We start from the raw sequence: 27,170 nt of genomic DNA, 5'->3' as shown, positions 1-27,170 counted from the left end.
CCAACCCATTTCCTAACCTGGGGGCTGGTGCCTTTGGAGTCAATGGTATCTTTAGTACCATCAAACCACCTGGAGGACCAAAGTAGCACCACCAGACCTGGAGTAGCAGAGTGCTGTCACTGACACTATATAGAGAAGCCTGGAAGGTAGAAAGTTAAGATAGAAAGAGAGAGAAAGGAAGATGAATTAAATAATTACACCCCACTGCAGACAGTTCACATGTGCATACTCTCTGATTTATTCAGGTTTGGTAAGGAAGGTTCTGTTTGGGATTACAAAATGCACTGGTAGAAACAGCACGGATAGTCCAAAGCCAAAGTATTACATAATCAGGCAGCTTTATCCTGTCATTGTTTGTTAGACTTTGTTACTCAGGTATATCTGGTGAAGGATTCGACCATCTCAATAACAGCATGTATATAAATATCTCAAACAAACTTCCATTAATTTACCAAATTTGTTAAAAATAGAGGAAAGAACACACTGCCCTAAAAACATCTATAATCCTGAAGATGACATTTACCCATATAGTGGCATGCACATCGCACATGCAGTTTTAAAAAAAAAACTTTTTAGTACTCTTGTTAATCCATGGCTCCTACTGTATGTTATGTCTGCACGTTCCGCAATCGATTGAAGGTGCATTGGGTGGGATAGTGGAGCGGGGCCGCCAAAGGCCCCCTGACTAAAGTGAGCTCAACCCCAGAGCCTTTAGAGGCGCTCTTCAACTATTGAGTGGATAAAATGAAACAAGAAGCTTAAAATGCATTTTAAAGATCTCATGCATTTCATTTTAAATGCTCTTCTTAAATAATTTCAAAACTTAGTATACTATAGTCTTCTGAATGAAATAGAATATTATAAAAAAGAATATTAAATTAAATATTTGGTATATTTCATACATTTGAGGCCTACTTTTTCTGTACTAAACCCAAGATGGAACAAACGCCAACTTCTGGTCAGTGGTGTGTGAACAAAGGCACGTTATATATTTTTACAAACCTTTTTCTTGGGCAGTAAAGAAATATGCCAACATTTTAAAGTTTAATCATTTCCCTTTTCTTGTATATTTTTTCCCAAAATAATCAAACGTTTTGGGTGACATTTTGGTGAGTGCAAAGGTTAACAGTCAAATGATATATTTTATTTTTGGCTTCTCTTTCCTCATCCGATATGTGCTGTGGCAACAATGAATGCAATGGACGTTTAAAAAAAATATAAATTTAGAGTACCCAATTATTTTTTTCCCCCAATTAAGGGCCAATTTAATGTGGCCAGTCCACCTACCCTGCACATCTTTGGATTGTGAGGGTGAGACCCACGCAGCCACGTGGAGAATGTGCAAACTCCACACGGACAGTGACCCGGGGCCGGGATCGAACCCGGGTCCTCAGCGCCATAGGTAGCAGTGCTAACCACTGCACCACTGTGCTGCCCTGGATTCAATGGCCATTAACCTGTTGACCATGAGCTCGGATATTTTTCACTGTTGCAAATTGGCTGATTGGAACAGATGCCCCAATGCCATCATTTACTTGGATAATTATTATTATTCAGCCTCAACACGTTTCAATTTAAGGAAATTACCTCGAGTTCCTAATAGACCAATAGTAACATTGCATCTGAATACTGACAAATGATTGGCGGAAAGGCAATGTTTGTTGCAGAAAGCGGAGTTTGAGGATATTAGTTGCCTTACAGCATTATATTTAGTAGGAATATACATATGGACAGGGACTGAAGCACAAAACATCTGAGCAGTATTTAGAGAAGAACTTACACTGTAGAGAGATGACTTTTTCAAATAGTGACGGACATCTCAGGTTGTCCGTCCTTACTTAAGTCCGTCCTTACTTGGGCGTTATTATACAAACCTACATTCATATTAGCTTCCCTCATTTCCACTGATGCCCATAATTCTGGAAGTAACTTCTTTTAAGAGGTAAATTAACATAGTGTAAAGAATTGGGAAAAGCCTTTGGAGTCAGGACAAGATCAATAATGTCTTGCTTTTATACCACACTCCCTCATCTGCAGCAAGATATATTGGAGTATTCCACAGAGGGATAGCGGGCACTGATCATAGAAAACGTTACGTGGGGATATCATGCCTGTTCAAACACTGCTCTCGTTTCGAACTCAAGGAGTGTATTTAAAGCTAGTCTAACGTAGGGGGAGAAGGCTTCAGGCGGGATTCTTCCTCTAGTGTTTGTTTGGTTTATGGAAATGAAATGGGATTCATAAAATCATAGAATTTACAGTGCAGGAGGAGGCCATTTGGCCCACCGTGTCTGCACTGGCCCTTGGAAAGAGCACCCTGCTGAAGCCCACACCTCCCCCCTATCCTCGTAATCCTACTTAGGCCCATACCTCCACCCTATCCCCGTAACCCCATCTAACCTTTTTGCCACTAAGGGGCAATTGATCATGGCCAATGCACCTAATCTGCACATCTTTGCACTGTGGAAGGAAACTGGAGCACCCGGAGGAAACCCACGCAGACACGGGGAGAACTTGCAAACTCCACACAGACAGCCACCCGAGGCCGGAACTGAACCCGTGTCCCTAGCACTGTGAGGCAGCAGTGCTAACCACTGTGCCACCGTGCCGCCCAATTCTTGATGCTGACACTGATGCTTATGTTCAACTCAAAGGGCAAAATATTCCTCACTTTGATAAGTTCAAAATTCGTAACAACAAAAAAATGGGTCTTTGGATATGATACTAGCTGCTAGGATGTGTAGGATTGGTTCCCACAGAGCCAGACAGTTTGGGACAGGAGAAAACTGGGTTAATGAATGAGTTAAATCCAGAACCTAGAGGTAAAAGGGGAAAGTGTCCCTTAAGTATTATAATGCTGCTGACGTGCTGGGAGAAAGGTTACAAGATCAGAAGGGTAAGAGGTTCTTTATCCATATGCTGTCCTAATGTTATTAGAAATGTAACTGGGTCACTTCTATGGTTCCCTTTTCGCCACCTCGTCCTTCTCACCCTGTCCTCTGTTGCCAAATATCATTTACAAATCAGTCTAGTCCAGTACATGTCACCTCAATTATCTTTATTGATGCCCTCAATATTAGGCAGAGTTGTGATTGGCATGGAAAAAAGATAAGGTAATATCAATTTTATGTTTTTATTCTTCTCTTTATCAACCTATCATTCCTTTGGGAATTCCATTGGCTGAATCCAGCTTAGCAGTGACAATATTTTGTTGTGTAACATTTGAAAAACTGATACTGTATTCAGTTTTGATCTCTGAGGTGCACCAAGTACCCAAGGGAATGGAGTAGAGACCGGGATTCTGGACTTCTCTACAAATGCAGCTCTGCAAGTGGGTACTTCTGGAAAATTCACCATGTTGGCCTTTTAATGTATCTGGTTCCTTCTGGAAACGGCCGTGAGCTTCATTGTCAAATATGTAGCACTATTTCCAAAGATGGGCAGGTTAGGTAGATTGGCCACGACCGATGCATAGGATTACAGGGATAGGGCAGGGGAGCGGGCCGAGGTAGAGTAATCTTTCAGAGGGCTGGTGCGGACTGGATGGGCCCAGTGGCCTTCTTCTGCTCTGTCGGGATTCTCTCTGCTATTTACTTTAACTTAATGGTCTGGACTATTTCTTTATTCAGTTGTCGAATTAGGATATCCACCAGCAAAATCGGTGACAGAGAAGTGTTAAGAAGGATTTGTGAAATCAGACATGCCATTCTCAAAAATATTTTTTCAATCGTTTTTAGGTAATATCACTGCAAATTTTAACGGTACTGTGTTTAAAATGGAATTCAAAAATGGGCTTTGCTTAGGATCTTCAAATTAAAAATTCCTAACTATGGATCTCTGAATATTTGGATAATTAAATCTGTGCAAAGAATGTTCCATAACAGAGAAGTATTTTGATAGAAGTAATCCTGTTACATGGTTTTGTTCTGAAGACCCTGACCACTGCAAATTAGATTCAGAATACCTGCATTTGCCCTTTGAGTTGAACATAAACATCAGTGTCAGCATCAACAATTCTCAGGAAACTCTTAGCTCCCAAGTAACCCCCACAGCTCTGCTCCAAATTCCCAAGGATTTCCCTTGGTGTTGATTTTCCATTCTCCATAGCTGCCATCCTGTAACATCCCCAAGTAAGATTGTCAATTGAATGGCAGTGCAGGCTGAGGCTGCAAAATCAGGCCATCGTTTTCTGTTTGACCCTGGACAGTATCAGGAACACCCAACTCCCCTCCTGTTCCAATATCTCGTGTCCGTCTGCTGCCCAACTCAAATCCTGGGCAGTGATCAGAAACCCTTTGATTTTCCCTCGCAATCCAGGGACACGTGTGAGTTTACAGCTGTGCTCAGTCAAGGGACAATGGACCTTCTTATCATAGAATCATAGAATTTACAGTGCAGAAGGAGGCCATTTGGCCCATCGAGTCTGCACTGGCTCTTGGAAAGAGTACTCTGCTTAAGCCCACACCTCCACCCTAACCTTAACCTAAGCGAAATTTAGCATGGCCAATCCACCTAACCTGCACATTCTTGGCTCGACACCACACTGGGAGAGGCATTTACCATCCCTGGTTGTAATTCTGAGTGCGGAAAAGCAGCTTATGTCAAAGGTTTTTCATCGGGTGGAATTTTACATCACCCTCTGGGCGGGGGCTGGGCGGGAAAATGCGGAGAGCCCTTCAAAATTCCATTTGATGTGACTGGAAAATCCCACCGGCAGGGGGAGGAGGGGCCACGGAATTCCAACCGGCGTTTGTGACAGTGGATATGTTGATTTTCTGTAACTTTCCAAGGCGACTAGATAAATACACGGTTAAGACATTCGCTCTGGTTGCATTTGGGATTACTGGTGCCAAAATACTACATTATCCAATTAAAAAAAAATAACTATCTCTGCAAGGAACGTTTGAAAAGTTGCTCTGATGCTTTGTGATCGTCTTTTCCCAAGAGTTTGGGTGGGAAAGGGAATCTAGTCATGCTTCCTTCATCGGGCCCAGGCTTTTCCTGACAATGCGGTTCCTGTTGCTGGCTTCCTGTATATTTCCTGCCAGCCTCTAGAACCTTTCCTCTATCTACCTAATATGCAAAACTTAAAATACACCAAGTCCAAGAATAGTGAAAAGGTTCTTGTTAATATTTTTGTGACGAGGCGAGGAATGTAAAGCTGCAACTTAAAAGAGGGTTTTGTTTTTACATCAGTTCTCCCTTCCTCTGATATGCACAATAATGTACCCTGAGCTCCCTCACTGCATATACCGGCCACAAGTCTGCTCCATGGAAGTTGGACCGATCAGGTAAGAGTGAATTGCTAGCCAGTGTTACACCTTGTCAACTGGGAACAGAATGGTGGTCGGTAACGTGGACGGTGGGTTTGCTACCACCCTAAGACCAATTTCAGCATCAAATGTTCCAAAAACACGACAAGTTCTCAGTCTGTCTACAACGCTGCACTTCATAATCCCATAATCTTTCCTTTTATTCACAATTATCACACAGAAGTGGGCCCATTATGACCATCAATTCAAGGAAAAGCTGTTTAAACAGGAAATGTTACTGAGTCCTGATCAACAAGCCATGTATTTCCTGTTTCAATATTAAATATTAAGCATTTCATTTATATATGTATATACATGACACTGAGTTGTAAGATATACTACAAAAATACTCTAATGCAGTTTTAATTCAACATCAGTACACATATATCTAGAGCTACACGGGTCTGAGATTAAATAATGAGTTGTTGAAAAGTATTTAAAGTGCAAAATAAAATGTAATTAAAATGAGACTGGAGCTGTCAATGTAGAATAAGCAGGTTGGCTGAAAAGCTCAGTGTTTGGCTCAGGCATTACTTTAACTCCCTCCAAAACCAAAATGAACCTGGGACACAGATGGGAAGCATATTCCTCCCCACCTTTTCTGAATGTGTTGCTTCCTTTCTGGGATCCTACCTGCCATCCAATATCTCACCTGAGTGTATTGATTGAGATAATAAATTCAGCATACTATTCTCCCATGGAGGGCATCAATGTCAGGCACAGCCTCTGTCCCTATCCCAGAGCAGTACTCGATCAGGAGTAGGAGTGTGGCCTTTTTAAACCTCCTGACTTCAGTGTTTATATCAACTGTAGTTATGGCTGACAGTAGCCAGCTCAACACAAACCAAGGACACAATCTGGGATCTTCCTGGTCCAGTAATCCAGCAGGCACAGCATCCACCTGCAGAGCAGCTAGGCACTCGGTCAGCACACTGTCGCTATTACAAGTCCCAAGGAGAAATCGTCTGTGTTCTTCAGATGGTCAAAGTAATGGTATGTTGGGAGAACATGGTTACGGTCTAGGACATGGTTACTCAATAACTTTAGTGAAGGGGAGTCAGGACCTAACCTGACTTCAGAGAGAAGCAACACGAGATGGAACAGGATCAGCAATTGTGGTTTTTGACACCACACCGAAGAATAATTCAAGATTTAGGAATTGTCTAACCTTTTTAAAACTACCTGGAGTTAATTTAAATGTTTGAGTGCAGATGCTGAAATTATAGTTGATTTAGTCATCTGGCATAACTTTATTCTAACAGGGACTGGGCAGTAAAATTCTTGCAGTGCCACTGGTTGAAAAGGTTATTTAATAATCTTGTTCAATTTAAAGTTTCACCCAACTTTAGATATGTGCTTAATATGCCAGTGGCAGATTGATAGCATACTAGTACCTTTCCATTCATTCACCACTGACCAGCATTCTTATTGAGAGATCAGAGAGAAAGATTTAGTGGCTTCAGGATGTGCCCGGCTGCAGGCTTTAAGAAACATAAAGACTGGGTGGAGGAAAGAGCAAAGAGGGAGGGCAGTGCCAGAAACCATGCTACTACACACCATGCAGACTACAGACACCACTATTCCAAGGTTGTCTCTTTCACTTGCAGAGTCACGAACCCTGTAATCTCTGCTTCAAAACAAGCAAATACTGTTGGATAATAGCAGGGGGGTGGGGAAGGAATGGCAGTTTATGGAATTGCATAGTCCACTGGATGTGTTCCCAGGTTTTTTTTTCTGTGGATAGTTAATCATTGAAGTAATACTGATCTGTTTAAAAAGAAACATGCACATAACAAGCGACTGGAAACAACTCTATAAACTTGCAGCAAACAAAGGGTATAATAAATTCCATTCTACATCACTGAGAATCAATCCGGCAATGGGTCTCCAACTGCCACATTTATTTGTTCATTAGACTGGTCTCCATTAGAGCAGGTTCATGATCGTGCCACCTGGAAAGCCCTGTAATTATCAGTAATCCATCAGGACTTCAGTGGGATGGAAGGCTGAAGTTGTGTTACCGCAAAATCTAGTTATAAGTAACGCTCCCCCTCTCAAAACAAATACATTCTGGCTACAAAAACGTTGCTCTGTGTGTGTTTAAAGACATCACAAATGTGCATGAAGTTGTCACTTACATATGGGATTATACGGTAAATGTTTGGATTTCTTGTATTATAGGGGAAAAAGCAAATAAGCATTCAAATGACTGCATTTAAAATTTACATTGACAACCAAAGAGCTGAAACATGTTGACAGTTGCCCTGGCATTGCTAAAAGCCAGTGACTCGCAAAATGTGGATGCTTTGCTCTTAATGCAGCCCCCATGGGTTACCCGGTTCAGCAGGATTCTGGATGGACTCTACCTGTAAACTCCTGGAGAGAAGATCTCACCAGTCTGCAGGCTCCAGGTGGCAATATCATTCCCTTGCTCTTTAAGTCGACATATTTAACATACTGACACAACAGTTGGTAGCCAGGTCAAACTAACTGCTACTGGTTCCTACAGTTTCACACCAACAGGCTGAGCCTGGATAGGATCTGTCATGTTAGAATTCAAGTTGATGGATGTTGTTGTTATAAATTTAACAAGATGATATTCCCTTTCCTAGCTTCCTGGAATACATAAACACTATTAAAAGACACAGGCAAATTTTCCATCATACGCCATCCCTTCTTGGTGTTTGTTTTTACATAAATTGATCATTTCAGCGGTCTTTCAAACTCTGTACCAGGAGCAACTGAGAGAAGACACCCACCCCCTCATTGAATTTTGCAGCTTATCAGGAAAATAAGAGCAGGTAGTTGAGGGGAGATAGATCATGTTGCAATGAATGAGTGTGTCCACCTCTTCTAGCTCTGGAAACTCCAGAAATAACCCATTTACTCCTAGATTCCTTGTGAATATTAGTCCGTTATCAGCCTAATTCAGCTGCAAGGACCCAACGCACATCACTGAGGCAAGTTAATGCAATATTCGGAGATCAGGTCAGTTGCCAAACTCTGCCATTCCTTTTTAACCAAAGGCAGTTTCCGTTATTTATACAGATAGCAGTGAGCATGTAAATTTTACAGAGTATCTGTACGGAAAATTCAAGAGAAATCATTACAACATGCAAAACTGATCAACTGTGCTATTGCTGAGGGGTCTGGAGCACAGGCTTAGCTGTTAAGGTGCAGCCACATGGTCAACCCCATAACGCCACAACTCAGCTACTTGCTGTGTGGAAATAGTCTTCAGCGAGGGCAGAGGAAAAATTGCTAATTAAAGAAGCTTTTTCTGTATTGAACGCTGTCTATTGGAGAGAGGCCAGATTATCAAAGTTAGAAAAACCACTGACAATGACTGACAATGTTTTAAACATAACTTTGACATGTTTGATTAGTTTACAATGGCTGATGCTTCTCCAAGAAGGATTTTCACAAAGATTGAATGACCATCAGAATTCAATTTTAACAACATCACCACTGAACACATGCACGTTACAGTAAGACACACTGCCCTTGTGAGGGAGGGGAGGGAATACCATCTCCTGTTAAATGATTCCATTTCCTGAGAAGCTTGTCTGCACTGCAGAGGGTGGGGCAGAGACATGGAACATTGAGATAAATATGAAGGAGAGAGGTAGGCAGGCATAGTAACTGGGTGGGGAATGGGGTTGTGTGTGTGTGTGGGGGGGAGCAGGTAAAAACCACCGCCTGAGACATTTAGATTTTACTTTGTCCTGGAAACCAGAGCTTTAGTCTGACTGTCAGTAAAAAGTTCAGGACAGATTTTCATCCTCAGGCATTTACTTCCTCATTGTACAGAGCATTCATTCAGTAACTGATAACACTGAATGTGGAGCAGTTTTATAGCCCTTTGCACTAAATTATATTCCATTCCTCACTCTTCAATGTTCTCTCTTCCTGTCCTGCAGATGCTAACACACTGGAATTCAGTTCCATACGCACTGACAGGTCTACAGTAGCCTGATCAAATGATTAGTCTACATAATCAAGTTATCAGTGAGTGCAAATGGAAATAGGCATCTGGGAGGTTTGCACAGCTGGTCTTGAACCCAGTCTTCACCTGACATCGACACACCCACGAACTGCAGTCCAGGTAACTACCAAGAATTCAACTTATTTTCTCTGCCTATCACCGAGGTGGGGGTGGGGGGGGGGGGAGCGATGGTTTCACACCTACCACACAACCCACTGTTTGGGTCGGCTAAGGAAGACAGGCAATGCGTTTACTCAACAACCCACCAGGGCTCCCATTACATCTAATTTTAAAATGGTCAAGGTCAATGCAGCCAGTTAATGAGCTATGAACCTCCTCAAGGAGTAATGGCATTGTCCTTCTGTAGGATGAATGGCATCCAGAGAGACTACAGAGAAATCTTTGTAATCTTACTTCTCAAGATGATACTGTTGCCCTCGGCCACCTCACCCAAGTGGTGCAGTGGGCTAACTAGCTTTGGGAGTCATCACACCTTTTCCTCACCTTCAGATGCCAGTTACTGACATAGTGAATAGCACACAAAATTGCATAACTGTTCTAAACCTCTTAACCTGCTTGCATTTGTGGTTATCATATTAAGATATTAAATATAAAAGACAATCCTGGTATATCACATTTGAAATGAAGCAGTAGTGAGTTGAACAGAAGAGGTTACTCCACTGGGGAACTGGGGCTAATACAACAGGTGAGACCATAATCTGATCGAGAATGCAATAACTTTCTCATTTACTGATTTTTGCCATTGTTGCGCTGTTTCAGGTGAGGAATATTCGCACAAAGACAGGCAGGAACACTCCTCAACTTTTCAACCAGTATTAAGATCAAGAAACTCCAATTTAATGCACAATAGATGCAGACTACCAACTGATGAGTGTTTCCACTGCACCAGTTTGATTCTTTATAGGTTTGCATACCAGCCACTATGATTTCTGAGCGAGATTGCAACGATTACATACCGATAGGAAGTTTAGACCTGCAGAAGAGAAATTGAATACAGACGTTCTGCAAACCTCATTTTACCCAGCAGAAAGAGGAAACCTCCAACCACTTAGCCTGGAATACATTAAGACAGCGATCCCAGAGATGAAAAGACTTTGGAATGACTGCTGACTGTGTATCTGTGTACTGTGTCAAAGGGGGGGGGAAGAGGTGCATTTTGACCCTTGGGAATCAGAGCATAGTTTAGTGCATAAGGCAGCCACTCAGCAGTGTAACAGTGAAGCATCATCGAGAATTCTCATGGCCGGGGACCTGCACTTAAACCGTGCTTCAATCCTGAACCTTTTTGACTGATTGAACCATTTACACTATCATCATTCAGATTTTCTGCAACAACAATTTTCTATGGTGACAAATAGTTAGACATTACCTCCATTAACACAAATAATACTTAAAATGAGAGACAATGAAAAAAAGAGTTTGACACACAGGAACCCTCATCACGTTCACATCTTTTTACAACAGCAGGAATGTAGCCTTCCTCAATTTCTTTCTTCAACTGAAGCAAGTTCCTTTTCACCAAGGACACTGCTGACACTGAAACGTTGTTGGCGATGCCAAGATCAAATGATCGGATGATTGTAGGGATGGCATTGAAAGTGAATGAAGAGCTTTATAAACATCTTGTTGTAATTTACAGAAAAGATTGGATGGAGGAAACATGAATGAAAATCCCTTAAAGTTGATGGAATTGCAGCCGTGGATCTGTGCAGGGACGTAATGGCAAATAGCAAAAAACTTGGACTGGCCTAACCACCTATTGGCAAACCAGGTCATTTAGAGCCTTCCGGTTCAGCGGAGCTGGGCACATGTGCATCCACTGTTACTCAAAGAAAGAATATTCTGGAACTACATTTTATCGCAATACACACATATGAGGATATAAACATTCCGTCCTTGCATATTAGGCTTGCAACAACCTCTTCCCCGACATTGAAACATATTTCAGTGACTGCATCATACATCGCAGAAATTTCCAAGAATATTCATTAGATGTCTCAATAGCGACCATTTCTTTTTTATTCCTTCATGGGATGTGGGCATTTATTGCCAATCCTTAATTGTCTTTGAGCTGTTTTTTTAAAGGGCAGTCACATTGACTCTCAACTGCACGCTAAAAAAACAGTTCAAGGGCAATTAGGAATGGGCCTTTTTCCAGCAAAGCCTGTGTCCAATAAAATCATTTAAAAAATGGTCAATTTTGAAATATCTAACACAACTAGACTTTTTGACATGTACGTATCAGTATTGCAAATTCCTTTAAAAATGTATCTGTGTTCTACATAAGCTGCTCAGATAATCACACAAAAAAAACTATTGCTTATTTTTCATTCACAGAGATCCAGTCTAACATCTGATGCCCGAGGTATGATACATTGATATAGAATAAAATAATTTCTATATATAAATCTAGGAATGATTTGCAACACTTGACACACTCATATGACATTATTTTAAACAAGCTAACACCACCATTAAAATAGTTGGCAGGGGAATGTCACATGAACGCATTAAGTGCTTGGCCAGTATTAACATCATCAGTCATTTCTAGGCTTGTCTTTTGAAAGAGTGCCTCAGTGCATCAGGAATAGCATTGAAAAGAATGCCCTTTTATCCTATTAATGCATGCTTCCCATTCTTTCTTCAACAGTGTGCTGGTTAAGCAGAGGGATGACAGACAGGGACCAGAGTAAATGTTACCAAATAACTCATTATTTTTATAGAGGTTTATAAAATAATGAGGGGCATAGATAAGGTACATAGCCAACATCTTTTCACAAAGGTAGGGGAGTCTAAAACTAGAGGGCATAGGTTTAAGGTGAGAGCGGAGAGATACAAAAGGGTCCAGAGGGGCAGTTTTTTCACATTGAGGGTGGTGAGTGTCTGGAATGAGCTGCCAGAGGCAGTAGTAGAGGCGTGTACAATTTTGTCTTTTAAAAAGCATTTAGACAGTTATATGGGTAAGATTATAGAGGGACATGGGCCAAATGCGGGCAATTGGGACTAGCTTAGTGGTAAAACCTGGGCGGCATGGACAAGCTGGGCCGAAGGGCCTGTTTCCATGTTGTAAACCTCTATGTCTTGGTTTCCTGCTGTATCCTCTTAAACACAACGTGTCTGACCTTATGGTCAGCCATGGCCCTTGGAAAGTCTCGAACCAAAGATGCATTTTTGAAATTCTCCCTCTTTTCCCCAACCTCAATAATGTGTTCCAGTCTTTTGAAAGGTTTTATCTGTAATGTCCTTCAGAGCTGCAGCTACCTATTAACCTACAGACAGTTACTGCCGTACATTATTCTTTACAAAAATGTTTTTTCTCAGTCATCCAGTTTTGTCAACTGTGAAATAAAACGGTCACTAAAAAATACCCTGCAACGTGCTTGAAACGAGGGCAGAAAGTCAACCTGCCTCACATGAACACTCCACCCAGTTTCTTTCATTCTTTGACTTAGAAAAGTGACTAATTTGAATTTTGCCCTTGCATCGGTATTGCTACAGTTTGAGTGTTGTCGAGTTCAGATGCCGCCATTTGTTGATCGTGGTTAAGTGTCAGCCGCTGATGAGGTCTGTAAAGTGATTTAAGTTTTTGTGAAATATCATAAACATTTAAATTTAAATATATCATTACTTGAATTGATTTTCACAGCTCTAAACTACTACATTCACTCCCCTGGTAAACTGTGAACTAATGAGGTTTTATGAGTTTGACACAAACCCATGTGTTTCCTTTAACTGAGGGTGCAATGTGATTTAGGCCATTTTATTTTGTTTTTTCTTTTATAAATTTAGAGTACCCAAGTCATTTTTCTTTTCCAATTAATGGGCAATTTAGCGTGGCCAATCCACCAACCCTGCACATCGTTGGGTAGTGGGAGTGACACCCACGCAGACACGGGGCGAATGGGCCATTTTCCTAAACTGCATCATCTATTCAACATTGGATTGACCAGCATTAACATCCTTGCATGTAGGGAAACCCATGCTTGATTTCGGGGGGTTGAGGAGGGTCGGTGAATGGGGACAATGGGACACATATATGTCAAGCACTTACCAGACAGGTGTAACATGGATGGGCTAAATTCAGATTGTTTCTGTGCTATAGGCACCAACCACTAGGACCTTGACTGAGACTGGGCAAAACCATTTAACATTCAGTCCCAACAGCTTGCAGAAAGATGTGACTCACATCACATCAAACCGCATTCAGAAACGTCCCAGAGAAGGAAAGACCAGGGATTTTTTACTTAACTATATCTGCTGGTCTCCATAACATGGCTGAAATATATTTCTGAACTTTTCACCTTCAATGAATAACTGGTGCAGAATGTGCCACTCATTCGCACAGTTTTAAAGTTTGATCTTTAATCAAGGCGATGTTCACTTAGCAATCCTTAGCTAATTTATGTTTGTGAGAGAAAATAACATCTTGAAACACATCTCTACAGATAGATCAGGAAAGGGCTACTGGAGCTCTGTACAAGAACTGGGGCTTTTCCAGAAACTCTTCTACAAGCAGAGAAGAAACTCAAGGGACTAAACTTTGACAAATCCCAAAGGCCCAATAGTCTACATAGAATAAAATCATAGAATCCCTAGTCTTCCTGAGCAGCTAACCTACTCCCAAAGTGCCTTAATCATCTCCCCCCCTCCCTCTTTACTGGCACAAACTACGGAGTTTCCTCAGGTTGCATTGCTGACCTTTGTTGATACTTGTGGGTCTAGTTTCACAGTCTGACGGGGGCAGAGGTTGGGGGAAAGATCTAGAGTGAGGGGGGTGGACAAAGATGGGAGGATGTTTGACTAGTCTCTTTTGGCTTTTAGCTCCCATTGATTAATATACAGCGACATTAGGACAGGTCAGCTGGTAGTCAGCAGGGGCATGAAGAGTACAGGAGAATCTTTCTTTTAAACTGAGGTTAGGGAACACATTTGTGACTGAAGCCAGCAGGAGAAAAATTCAAGAAGACAGTTTCTGTAACATGATGGTTTTGTAATTAACAAATCTATTCACAGTGTGCATTCAGAATACCACTGATTCCCTAGCTTTTAAAAAACCTCTGCTCAACAGTCACAATTCACTTGGACTTGTTGGAATAAAACAATGTGCCTTTGCAGGTTCCTCTGTTCATATTAATGGGGAAATGGCAAAGACATTGAACAATTGCGTCCGTCCCCACAATTGAAGACACAGGTTACATCCCAGAAATAGAAGATAATCTGGGGCTAATAAGAGTGAGGAAATTAAGCTAATTAATATCAGCAGAGAAGAAACTCAAGGAACTAAACTCCGATAAATCCCAAAGACCCAATAGTCTACACAGAACAGAATCATAGAATCCCTACAGTACAGAAGGAGGCCATTCAGCCCATCGAGTCTGCACCAGCCCTTGAAAAAAGCCCCCTACTTAAGCCCATGCCTCCACCCTATGCCCATAACCCAGTTATCCACCTAACCTTTTGGACACTAAGGGACAATTTATCACGGCCAATCCACCTAACCTGCACTTCTTTGGACTGTGAGAGGAAACTGTGCCGCCCATCGTAGGATTCTGACCGAGACACCCACAGAGACAATAGATGCCCTGGTCATGAATTTCCAAAATTCCCTAGGTTTTGAACAGTCCCAGCAGATTAGAAGTTTGTAACACCACAATTTAGTAAAGGAGGGAGAAACAAAACAGAATTATAGACCAGGTAGCCTGACATACGTCATTGGGAAAGTTCTGGAATATATCATGAAGGATGTCTTAACTATCCACTTAGAAAAGCATTGTATGATTAGAACAAGTCAACATGATTTTACAAAAGGGAAATTCCGTTAGACAAATTTATTAGAGATTTTTGAGGATGTAACCAATAGGGTAGATAAAGGACAATCAGTAGATGTAGTGTATCTGGATTTTCAAATGGCATTTGATAAGGTGCCACACAAAAGGTTAATAGGCAAGATAAGGGATCATGGAATTATGGGTGATATATGGATAGAGGATTGGTTAACAGATAGGAAGCAGAAGGTAGGGATAAATGGGGCATCTTCAAGTTGGCAGGCTGCAACCAGTGGAGTGATACATGGATCAGTGATGGACTTCAGCTATTTACAATCTATATTAATGACTTAGAAGAAATGACAGAGAGTAATGTATCGAAGTTTGCTGATGATACAAATGTATCTGGGAACTAAGGCTGTAAAGACAGGTTAAGTGAATGAGGGGCAAGGTGGCAGATGCAGTATAGTGTGTGGGGTAGTGTACATTTATTCACCTTGGTCATCAGAATAGAAAAGCAGAATATTTATTAAAAGGTGTGAAACATGTCAATGTTAATGTTCAGAGAGACTTGGGTGTACTTGCACAAGGAACACAAAATGTTAGCTCTGCTGTTTGGCCGTTCACATCTTTTGTTCTCTCTGGGGACTGCCATTAACACTCTTTCCCCTTGGTTTCTGTGGCCATGAGCACCCAGTTTCCCTGGGTTTCTGTGGCTATGACTCATCTTTCATTCTCACTCCACAGTATAAATATTTCCCACTTTCTCTGTCTGTTAGCTTTGACAAAGAGTCATCGGACTCGAAACGTTAGCTCTTTTCTCTCCCTACAGATGCTGCCAGACCTACTGGGAATTTCCAGCATTTTCTCTTTCGTACAAAATGTTAGCATGCAGGTACAGCTAGTAATTAGGAAAGAAAATGGCATGTTGGCCTTTATTGCAAGGGGATTTAAATGCAAGAATGAAAAAGTCTTGCTACAATTGTAGGGGCTTTGGTGGGCCAATTCCTGGCATAGCATGTGCAGTTTTGGTCTCCTTATTTAAGAAAGGATACACTTGCATTGGAGGTGGTACAGCAAAGATTCTCTAGCTTGGTCCTGGGATGAGAGGGTTGTCTTATACCGAGAGGCTGAGTAAATTGGGTCTATATACTCTGGAATTTAGAAGAATGAGAGGCGATGTCATTGAAACATTCAAGATTATGAAGGGGCTTGAAGGGGTAGATACTGAAGCAGTGATTTACCCTGGCTGGGGAAATCTAGAACAAGGGAGCACAGTTTCAGGATAAGGACTGAGAAGAGGAGAAAATACTTCACTCTAAAGGGTGCGAATCTTTGGAATTCTCTTATCCCAGAGGATTGTGGATATTCCATTGTTGAATATATTTAAGACTGGGATAGATGATCTCTCAGGGAATTAACGGGCATGGAGAGCGGGTGGGAAAGTGAACTCCAAGATCAGTCATAATCGTACTGAATGATGAAGCAAGCTCGATGGCCTGAATTGGCTTCTCGTGCTCCTATTTTTTTTAAATATAAATTTAGAGTATCCAATTCATTTTTTTTTACAATGAAGGGGCAATTTAGAGTGGCCAATCCACCTACCCTGCACATCTTTTAGGTTGTGGGGGTGAAACCCACGTAGACACAGGGAGAATGTGCAAACTCCACCCGGGCAGTGACCCTGGGCCGGGATCGAACCTGGGACCTCGGCGCCATGAGGCAGCAACGCTAACCACTGCACCACAGTGCTGCCCCTTCGTGCACCTATTTTTGATGTTCTTCTTATTAAGGTGGTAATCCCACGATGGCTGCCATCTAAAAAAGGTGTATTTCAATAGGTTCATAAAGGCTTTTGTGGAACTATTTCTCCACTATTAATCAAGATACAAATTGTATATTCATAATATTGAGGAATACGTCAAAACTTTATTTGGCTTTGTTTCCTCTTTCCCGTCCTGCGCACTCCCGATTGTCACTGGAATACTCTTTTTTTGAAGACCAGGTGCAAGGTCTCTGGTCAGCCGTTAGCTTGGTTTCAGAAAGTCTGCTGTGTGGGGCAATCGATAAAGTCAAATTACAATTAAACATTTCTCCTGGATCCACCCTGTCTGCAAAGAAAGGACCCCTCTGACCTTCAGTATAAACTTTAACTAATGTCTATCTCCTGCTGATCTGCAACTTGTGTTTAGGTCTTGAATAACTTCCAAATAATAATGATTTAAACATCATTCCCAAGTTGATGCCTCCTTGCTGTCTTTGCAAAACAATATTTTCCATTTTTGCACAGTGGCCCTCAGGCTGTGTGTTGCTGTGAATGTCTGTAATTGTCCTCGATGGTGACTGGGACACTGGGGAATATTCCAAAGAAAGATCTTTGAACTGGTGGAGGGCAGTATTAAGCTTCACTTTCACATCTATGGCAGATTGGTCAGTTGACTTAGTCAACAGCAATACGTTTGAACGCCACAATGGTTTGCATGGTGGAGGGCACCAACCAGTGTTTATATCGGAACAGAAGGTGCAATAGAGACTGGAAGAGATAGTGAAGGAATATGAGGTATGTGGGAGGCTGGAAACATTTTTGACTGAATGCAAAGGGCTTTGAGGAAAATTGGGAGGTCTTCAAAAAGACAATGAGAGAGAAGAGATAGAGCAAATTGTGAAGATGAGCTGTGTAAAATAGGAGCTATGAATCTATAATCTCAATTTATCTTGACTAACTAACCATTATGTACTGTCTCAAAATAAGCAGTAAAGGTAAATATTTTAACAAGGTGATAATTGTGGTTGGTTTGTAAAGGTTGTCAAGTGAAGATAAATGGATGCATGGGGCTAGATCGAAGTCTCACAAATCGCCAAGCATTGGTCGAGGTCATTCTTCCGCTTGTAGGGTAGATTTAATGTTTGTATCTCCAGTCAGGAGAGCAGGACAGTCCAGACTGTGGATTTCTCTTAGGCAAAAATATTCTCCAACTGTCCTGATGGGATCTGAACGTACGTTTGCTGAGCTATTTCACCAGGCCTTTGGATTACCAGCCCAGTAACATAACCACTGGTGATGCTCCATGGGAGGCTTTGTTACACACAACTGAGGTAATATGGCTGTATTTTTCCTGAAAACCGACGTGTAAATGGTTGGACCTGTAAGGCCATCACTTCATTGTCTGTTTTTTTAACTAATGGCATGCTATTTTAATTTGCCATTTGAAAGCCAACATATTAAAAAGGAAACATTGCAGACCGCATAGTGTCGACGATAACACAAGGAATCTCCTTCAAACTCTTGGGCTCTGCTGTTGTAACTTTGCCAAGAGTGCAGTAGAAGTCCAGCAATGGCAGAAGCAATGGCAGGAACATGAGGATAGTTCTGAGGAAACTCGGGACCAACAGCTTCTGAAGCCACATGGAGTTACACCAAAGCAAATATAATGGGCTTTGATAGATTATTTCTCTTCCACAGCTACAGAGATTCAATTTCCTCAAGAATTTCCCCATCAGAGACAATTGCCTACCCCTTCATCAAAATAGTGTTCAATAAATGCTGCATCTTCCCACATGCTAATTCAGCATAGTGGTTAACACAGGTAAGAAATAAACAGAAAAGTCAATTAAATAGGAGTTCAGTTCACCCTGAGCATCTTTCAGCTCAAACGTCTGCACTCTGTATTTTCTGAAAATACAGGTAAGCTACCATTGAACTGGCCTCAAAATAATTTGCATTTGTCTGTGAAAATATTCAAATCATATAATTTGTATCGCTGATGAAAACCTTGGAAATTGTTCGCAAAGCAGGCAGTGCTACACCGCTCATGAAGAACCTTTTAACAGCAGAACTCACAGCTGTTTCTCAGTCACAGTATTTTTCAAAATGGGATTTAATTTTTTTCAGACTGATTATAATCCAGAATTTGAAAGGTAAAGAGAGAGTGGATTGTAGAGCTGTAAGAAATGTCTAATTGCTTGAATTGACGGAAGGGATAATTTATGAGTATGAGGAACCTCTTGAGGTGCTGGTCCATACTGGAATCTCCCAAGGACATAGACTGCAATGTTCACCGATGTGAAAGATTCCTCACTGCCAGGGTGCACTCTGAAATTTCAAAACGGTACCAACCTTGGCAAGATTGCTGAGGGACCGCATGAACAAAATAAACAACCTTACCCCCAGTTTCCTCCCCTTTCTTTCTGAAGGTGCTCATTTTTGAGGGGTATGAATCGCTGGACTATAAAAGTACGTATAACTGTCTCAGCCTGGATGGTGTATGTTGGGAGACTATCAAACTATGGACAGGTAATTCTGATCCAGCACCTTCCGGAAGCCTATGCAAATAAAGAGTGTTCCAGCAAGAATAGTAATCAGGAGCACTCCTTCCCTCTCCCTGTTCAGGGCCACTGAGGGCCAACTGAAGTTCCGAATAATGTCCACACCGAGATGAGATGAGTTGCAATTTGATTCAATTTGGAATGATAGATTGAGTGCCATAGTGCTGCGTCATGGAGTGCTGCTGTTGCATTTAAAAAAATATATCAATTTAGAGTACCCAATTCATTTTTTCCAATTGTGGGGCAATTTAACGAGGCCAATCCACCTATCCTGCACATCTTTGGGTTGTGGGGGTGAAACCCACGCAGACACGGGAAGAATGTGCAAACTCCACATGGACAGTGAGCCAGAACCTGGGACCTCAGTTCTGTGAGGCAGCAGTGCTAACCCACAGGCCCTCTGCTGTTGCATTTCAGACACTCCCACCCAGAGAACATACTGAGCAGAAGGGACGTTTCTTTCTTATTTAGGGAGACAGAGAAATAAAAATCAAAGACCCCACTGCTCTTGCAGGACAGTCACAAAACAGCGTTACCAGAGGTTCACCTTTTCCTTGCTTAGGAAGATACTTAAGCAGAAGGGAGAGGGGAAGAAATATAAAATAACTCCCAAAGAAGAAAAAAAATCAGAAAACTTTTAAGGTGGATATTATTCTTTCTCTTGGGGGGGCAGAACGGTGGCACAGTGGTTAGCACTGCTGCCTCACTGCTCCAGGGAACCGGGTTCAATTCCGGCCTCGGGTGACTGTCTGTGCGGAGTCTGCACATTCCCCCTGTGTCTGCGTGGGTTTCCTCCGGCTGCTCCGGTTTCCTCCCACAGTCCAAAGATGTGCTGGTTAGGTGGATTGGCCATGCTAAATTGCCCCTTAGGTGTCCAAAAATGGTTAGGTTGGGTTACGGGGATGGGGCTGGAGGTTTGGACTTAAATAGGGTGCTCTTTCCAAGGGCTGGTGCAGACACGATGGGCCGAATGGTCTCCTTCTGTACTGTAAATTCTATGACTACTCTATGACTCCCAGCCTTGATCTAATAATGTCTGGCCCCTGAAAATGGGATCAGGACTGAATCATACTGTCAGTGAAAATGACCAATGTGGTGTCTTTAATACGCAGAAGATAGAGTTTTATAAATGTTTCTTGAATATATGAGCCAAATAGAGAAATTAAGTAGGTTAAAGCATCTGGCAAAACCTTGCTCAACAAAATACATTCCTCTCACAGGCAAAATTCATTATAATAAATGATATTACATATAGCCAAATAACCCATACGCCAGGTAGGAATTTGTTGCAAGTCTAATTGCATCCATACAGTAACATTCAGAAAATATTGGCAAAATTATCACAATAAGTAAAGACGGTGGACAGTGATTTTCAATCTCTGACAAACTAAACCACTGTCTAAAAATATATTTAACACTGGGAAAATACACACATGTCCATTGTTCTTGAAAACGCTAACATTAAAAGTTTTTTGTGTAAAGTTTATTTTTGTTGCCATTGTGCTATTATCCAGATGGATGGTTTAAATATTTGGTTTGCATTATTGGAGTAAGTTTCAAGGGAGCAGTTATAACAGTTACGTGGTTGAACCAATTTCCTGTTCGCGATATGGGGCTAAACCACAGAAGAGGTTTAACAGCACCTCATTCAAGACCCTTTTTTCAAATGATGGAAAAATAAACATATTTTCCCTCCCCATTTCCTGGAACTGAAAAGAAACTGAATTAAAGTACCACCCAGAGAGATGGGCCACCTGAGATTAAAACAATGAGTGGGTTGCAGGTCAAGGCTGGGTTAGAATTTCCATTTTATAAGATTGCTGGGGAATTATGGCTATCGGAATTATTATTTCACAATTAATTTTCAGTATTTTAACAACTTTACTCAGAAATATTTCTGTTCTTTTATTTGCATTGCAATTCCAAAAGTAATTTGCAAATTGGGTAGACTTTTGCATTAATCACATGATTGAGAATTTTGTGATGGCTTTTCTGTAGCAAAACAATTGAGATAAAAGTATAAAATTAAGATTTCTTGACTTCAAATTGTAGGTGCCTCCACTAAACCTACTGCTGGCCAAAGATGCATTTTCCTTTTGCTTTTTTCACATTGTAATCAGCACATTCCCATTGGCTCCCACAGCACTGGAATATTTTAAGGAAAATGTTCTTAGCTGTGATTCCTGCTGATGGGATTAGAAGGTTTCCATTCGTATGTATCCCTGTTGGGCAGTCTCTGGCAGCAGAGGTTGGGAGCTGAAAGGTACTGGTATGGTTGGAGCTTCTGTTGAACATACCTTCCATGAAGAAATTGCTCCCCCGGGGAAGAGGGTATGGTCCTTGTATAAGATAACCAACTGCCCCTACCTCCCTATGTTTAGCCCCACACAAGAACATAAACATCCAATTTTATACTTGAGACTATAGCAGAATGTAAACAACAGAAATTACACAAGACAGAAGATCCAGACAGGGTCTAGCAGCCAAGTAGATCAGAATGACAATGAGCAAATCTGTTATAACTGAATGGAGAATAGAATGCAGTCAAAACTTTACGAGATCACCTCCATTAAGATTCGACACTTGCGTATTTTGTAATTCTCTTTTTCCTGTTCTACCCGTTTTCATATCTCAGGTAACAGTAACATTACTGTTTGCCCCTGTAGTGTCTTATAAGGTGTTTTATATTAATAAATATTCTTCATACATAAATATATGTATCTATATATTTATATATTTCCCAGAAATTTATAATCTCTATTTTTGGAACTGTATTGATTATAAACTCAAATTATTATCTTATTCTAAGAGAACCATTAAAGTATTTACAAAAACAAGGATGCATAGCCTCAGCAAACACTTTGACACAAAAATGTTGCGTTCATTATTAAAAGTCATGTTGCTGTTTACAGGGTCCTGCGTTCCATACATTTTCCCAGTATTTTCCTGCGGTTTCAGACATTCTAAGAATAGTGCTGATATTTTACAAGATGCTGGACAGCTCAGGAGGAGTGGTACCCCCTTGCTGTATGTGGATCTATGGACAATGCACCCACACGCAGCACACGGAAATCAAAGTGGACTCAAGGACCCCTGCTTTAATCCCCCTTTGACAGACACATTTGGCGAGTGCACATCCCTGCTGTACCAACAGGTAATATGTATTGGATATTTTAAGGCTTTTACTTTATGCAAATGCTCATCTGAGGGCAGTATTGCACTGGGAATGTGGGCTGGGAGAGCTGTGTGAGCACTGCACCATCTTCTGTTAGATTCTGGAGCTACACTTCCAGTATATCACCGTCTCCCCAATTTTGGAAACATGCATCAGAATCCATGTTGTAAAAAAAGCTTGTGGAACAGTTGAAATTTATTGACTGATTGATTGCTGGTCCAGCAAGGAATTTGCACCGGTGCAGCTAATTAGTTGTGCAAAGCCTATATGTTCCTAGTTTGTCTCACACCTCCTTCCCTTCTGCTTATCTTGGAAAGTAAGCAGGGGCAAATACTTTGGAAAGGTTAGTGCCTGAGCATGTGTGGGGTGCACACGATGATTGATACCATCTCAATACTATCAGCAACTCAGCACACTTGCAAAATGGGGACACGCTTACAGACTCAGAAAGGGGACAGGTAGCGAGGCTCTGAAAGTACTCTTTCTGTCTCGTTTGCTGTCTTTTGTCAGCTTATTGCATTTGGAATCACGTTCCTCCTTTGAACTTTTGCCAGAACAGATCACATGCTCTGTGATTATAGAGAATATCTCTCACAAAGTTCACTGGCAGGTTCGCCTGCGGGGGGGCGAAGTAAGGGAGCATGTCATTGCTCTTGAGAAATGGATCATCTAAAAAGAAGATGCTGTTGGTACTTCTAAGTTTCAAGCATACTTTCCCACCCCTTTCTCCTTCCCATAACCCTTACCGTGTTGAAACATCATTTGCTAATTCAACTTAAATTTCTCAAGCCCTTCAAAAGATGTGAAAACGTCTTATCTCCGTCAATCTTTATTTTGCTCTCGGAATTTGTAACCCCGGTGTCACCCTACCTTTCCTCAATTCATCTTGCCTTGTCCCTTACTCTATCAATGTATGCAGGATCTGGGAAAAATAATTTCTGCTCATTTCTAAGGGATCTCAATCGATCTGTGGTGAGAGATCAATGGTAACTTCAGGAACAAAGGAAATATACCCCGGGCTGTCCCGCAGTTTATTTGATTTAGTTTAATTGATTCAACCCCAAAGGATTTTCCCTGGGCAGGTGCACAGTGAAGTTAAGAGAATGAAGGAATCTCAAAGGATTGACCAATCTGACTGGTTGATGGCCAGTGTTTGACAGTATTCAGGAAAAGAAGTCTGTTTCGTTAAAAATAAAAAGTGGTCTTAAGCCCCCCACCTTTAAAAAAAAAAAGAAACATTAGCAATTATTAAGCTTTTAATGAATCTGTAGCAAGCTAAAAACTTGCATTCCCATCCCTTCCAACTCCCCTCCACTGTCACAGGGTTTGACAATGACTACAGCTCCTGGACAATTCGCCGAGGGAAGCATGCAGAATCCACCAAATCCTGAATTAAAAAGGAGAGATGCAGGGAAAGAATGCAAGTTTGAAAAACTTACAAACAATCCTAATGGACTGAATCACAAAGACACAGGAGATAAGAGTTTCACACAAAAAAAAGACATGCACTTTGTTTTGCGCAGTGTGCTGGTATCTTTTGCTCGTTCTGGTATTAATTTTGAATGCCTTACACCGAGTGATTGACCATCCTCTGCTCCTCTCATCGGCCCAGAACCCCTGATGAGGAGCAAGTGCACCCAAACTTGTTCAATTTCACAGGTTTGAAAAAAGCAGAATTACAAGTGAAATGGAAATGATCTCACAAGAATTAAAAAGTTAATTATTGATCTGGCAACTCTCCCCCCCTCCAATCATCCCCAACTCCTCCCGCCCACTCCCTCCCTCCCCAGTACATATGCAAAATCAAAGTGTTCTTGAACAGGACATGCTCTTTCCATAGTGTGAGAGCTTCATGAGAATTCCATGCTGTGATAGGCTGTTCTGTTGAGGCAAGAACAACAGAACTTCCACATGGGTGGATTTCTTAATTTTTTCTTCTTCTTGTTTTGTCATCGCTTAGAGACCATTCCTCAAGAGATGTCAGTAGCATCGCAGGCATTCGGATGAATTTATGTGACTGAACATGTTGTGCACTGCATAACCTTCATTCTCCCATACAATATCAATATATGTTAACAGGTAACGGATGATAAAACTCATCAATGAAACCCAATAGTTTCCAAAGTCCTTTTAGGATTTTGTTTACTTCTCTTTTCCTCTCCTTATTTGTGTTGGAGACAGCTAAACCTGTTATAAGGACCCATTTGAGACTTATTTTCTTTGCTCTGCCCCCATTTTGATTTATTTTTACACATGCTCCAAACTCCCACCCAATAAAGATTAGTTTAACATTTTTTTCAGGTTTTTTTTCCTTTCTCCTATTTTTTTGTGTTTTTTTTTCAAACTTTTTTTTTTAGAAGGCTAGATAGAGCTCCTCGGGTCCCAAGAGGCCCTGACGTGCTTGGCAATTTAAGATGAATGTTGGGGCTAGCACCAATCATCCTCATCAGTTTCACTGTAGGGTTCGTGCATTCCTTTCCTTGTGCCAGGTCCTTTCGTTTTCGTCACCCCGAGATTGTGGTAGTACCCATTGGGTACCCGTCGCCCGTGCCGTGAGGGGGACACGGATGATGACGTCACCCGAGAAGTCCTGGGTGACCTTCCAGAGCTCGTCGCCATGGCAGCCTCAAAGGTCAGAGTTTCCTCACTTGGCACATCATAGTCAGGGCTGCAGTAATAGTCGTCGTTGTGAGACCCCAGGTAAGGCTCGGATACGTGGGAGCTGGGAGTGGACCAGCGGCTGCTGCTTTGGCGATTCAGTCGAGGGGATTCGTTGCGGGGGATGGTGCTTCTCTCCGTGGTGGGAGACCTGCTGCTGCTCTGCCGCTCCCCCCTCTGATGCTCCGGGGGCGGTGGCGAGTATCTGCGTGGCACAGGGGTTGGTATCCTGCCCTGCTGTGACGTATTCATGGCCTTGCGGACCACTGGGGAGTAGGTGACATGCGGCCTAGGTGTGGAGGGAGTCTGGGGGAGTTGCCTGCGTCCACGCCTCGGTGTGCTGGTGCCAGAAGTGGAAGGTACTGGACTCCCACTCACAGAACTACTGCCCTACATGAAAATTGAAACAAAGCAAATCAAAAAATAAAAAACCAGGAGAAAAAACACAGACAGAAAAACATCGAAGAAAGCAAAGAGATAACAAAAGGAAAAAAGGGGAAGCAACAATCACAGAACAAAAAGTCAAAAAAAGTAAAAAGAGAAAGTGATGTCTGTAAGTCAAGGGGTTAAAGAGTGCAGACATGACTTTTAGTTTACATGGGTTTAAAACTGTAAAGTTAGGCCATACACATTAAACAGCTTGGAGTCTATCGAATGATTGAAATCCAAAACCTAAGCAGTAAATGCTGGAACTACAGATGTGTAGGGGAATGAGAAAGATGGGTTAATGTTTATGGGGGTTCTGACCCAGGCTCATGTTGGAAAGATCTGATGTTCTCCCCCCTCACCTCTGGACCTGCGAGCGTGGGTCAGCCCTTAACAAGAGGTAAACCATGAAGAATTCTGCCCCCTTGAAAAGTTAACATATCATCCTCATTGAGATGTTGATCAACCTAGAGTGCATTTCTGGAAGGTTTATTCTTCTTTCAATCACAGCTACATCTGATACCCTATGGGAGATTTCCCTGGGTATGTCCAGGTGCAGAGAATATCAGAATGTAGAAGAGGCCGGATCAAACGGGAGGGAGTGGAACTCACGGGGTTGTTCCACATAGGGGACGACACAGACTTGATGAGCCGAATGGCCTCCTTCTGTGATATATATAAAATACATATAAGCCACACAAAACTCTCCTTTCATTTATAGTAGTGGAGGACAGCAGTCAGCAGATACGCACTCCGACCTGTATGAATTTACCACATTGCAACCTGCTTTCTAGTGCATCTGTGCACAGATCCAAAAAGAAAACTCCCTGTGAAATCTATTTCAAGCTGATAAACGCCAAGAGCTTCCTCTCTCTCCTGTCTAAGATTCACTTGTTATAATCCTGAACTAGGCAAACCTTTATTGAACCCGATAAAAACATAATTCCTTTTAGTGACAGGCCCAACAATCCCCTCTTCCGTTTATCAACCCTAATCTATCCACTTTCTCACCAAATCCTTTTCTCTCTTTAGAAACACATTGAATAATCTTATACCCAATTACAGTGTCCACTTCAACATCCTTTTCATGGGGATTAACTCCAGAGCTTTGGGTGAACCAGTCCTGACTTTTTGTCATCACCCTAACGTCCTGTGTGTTCCTTCAGCTTGAATGGTCCAAAACCTTTGCACTCTCCCAATTCATCCATCACTTTTATTGGTAGCCATAACTTCAGCTGCCTCAGTCTTAATCTCGGGAATACCCACCTGCAACCTCTCTCTCCTCCTTAGAGACACTCCTTCTAATCTACTTCTTTGACCACGTTGTTAGTCATCTGTCCTAACATCTTCCTATGTGGCTTAGTGTCATATTGTGTTTGATAATTCTCTCGTGGAACTCCTTGCGATAATTTACTATGTTAAAGGCGCTATATAAATGGAAGTTGTTGTTCTTGATGTTGTGCAGCCTGATATCTAAAAACAAGAAGGGGAAATAAGTCTGG

General features: G+C 41.7%; 1 protein-coding gene across 8 annotated transcripts in view; it reads right to left on the bottom strand.

Annotated features, from left to right (window-relative positions):
- Window positions 1–214: 214 nt before the first annotated feature.
- LOC140403169 (voltage-dependent P/Q-type calcium channel subunit alpha-1A-like) overlaps window positions 215–27,170 on the bottom strand; it is a 721,889-nt gene continuing 694,933 nt past the window's right edge. For 6 of the 8 annotated variants that reach the window (XM_072490875.1, XM_072490873.1, XM_072490878.1 and 3 more), the window contains one exon: window positions 24,368–25,632. In XM_072490875.1, the coding sequence (XP_072346976.1) occupies window positions 25,012–25,632 (621 nt within the window). In that variant the 3' untranslated portion in view covers window positions 24,368–25,011. Of the gene's footprint in view, window positions 12,885–24,367; window positions 25,633–27,170 lie in introns of those variants that run through there. The other 2 variants (XM_072490879.1, XM_072490880.1) reach the window with 2 other exon arrangements.

The sequence above is a fragment of the Scyliorhinus torazame genome, chromosome 27 (genome assembly GCF_047496885.1).
Source record: "Scyliorhinus torazame isolate Kashiwa2021f chromosome 27, sScyTor2.1, whole genome shotgun sequence".
Lineage (NCBI taxonomy): Eukaryota > Metazoa > Chordata > Chondrichthyes > Carcharhiniformes > Scyliorhinidae > Scyliorhinus > Scyliorhinus torazame.
This window is presented reverse-complemented; position numbering and strand designations above follow the sequence as displayed.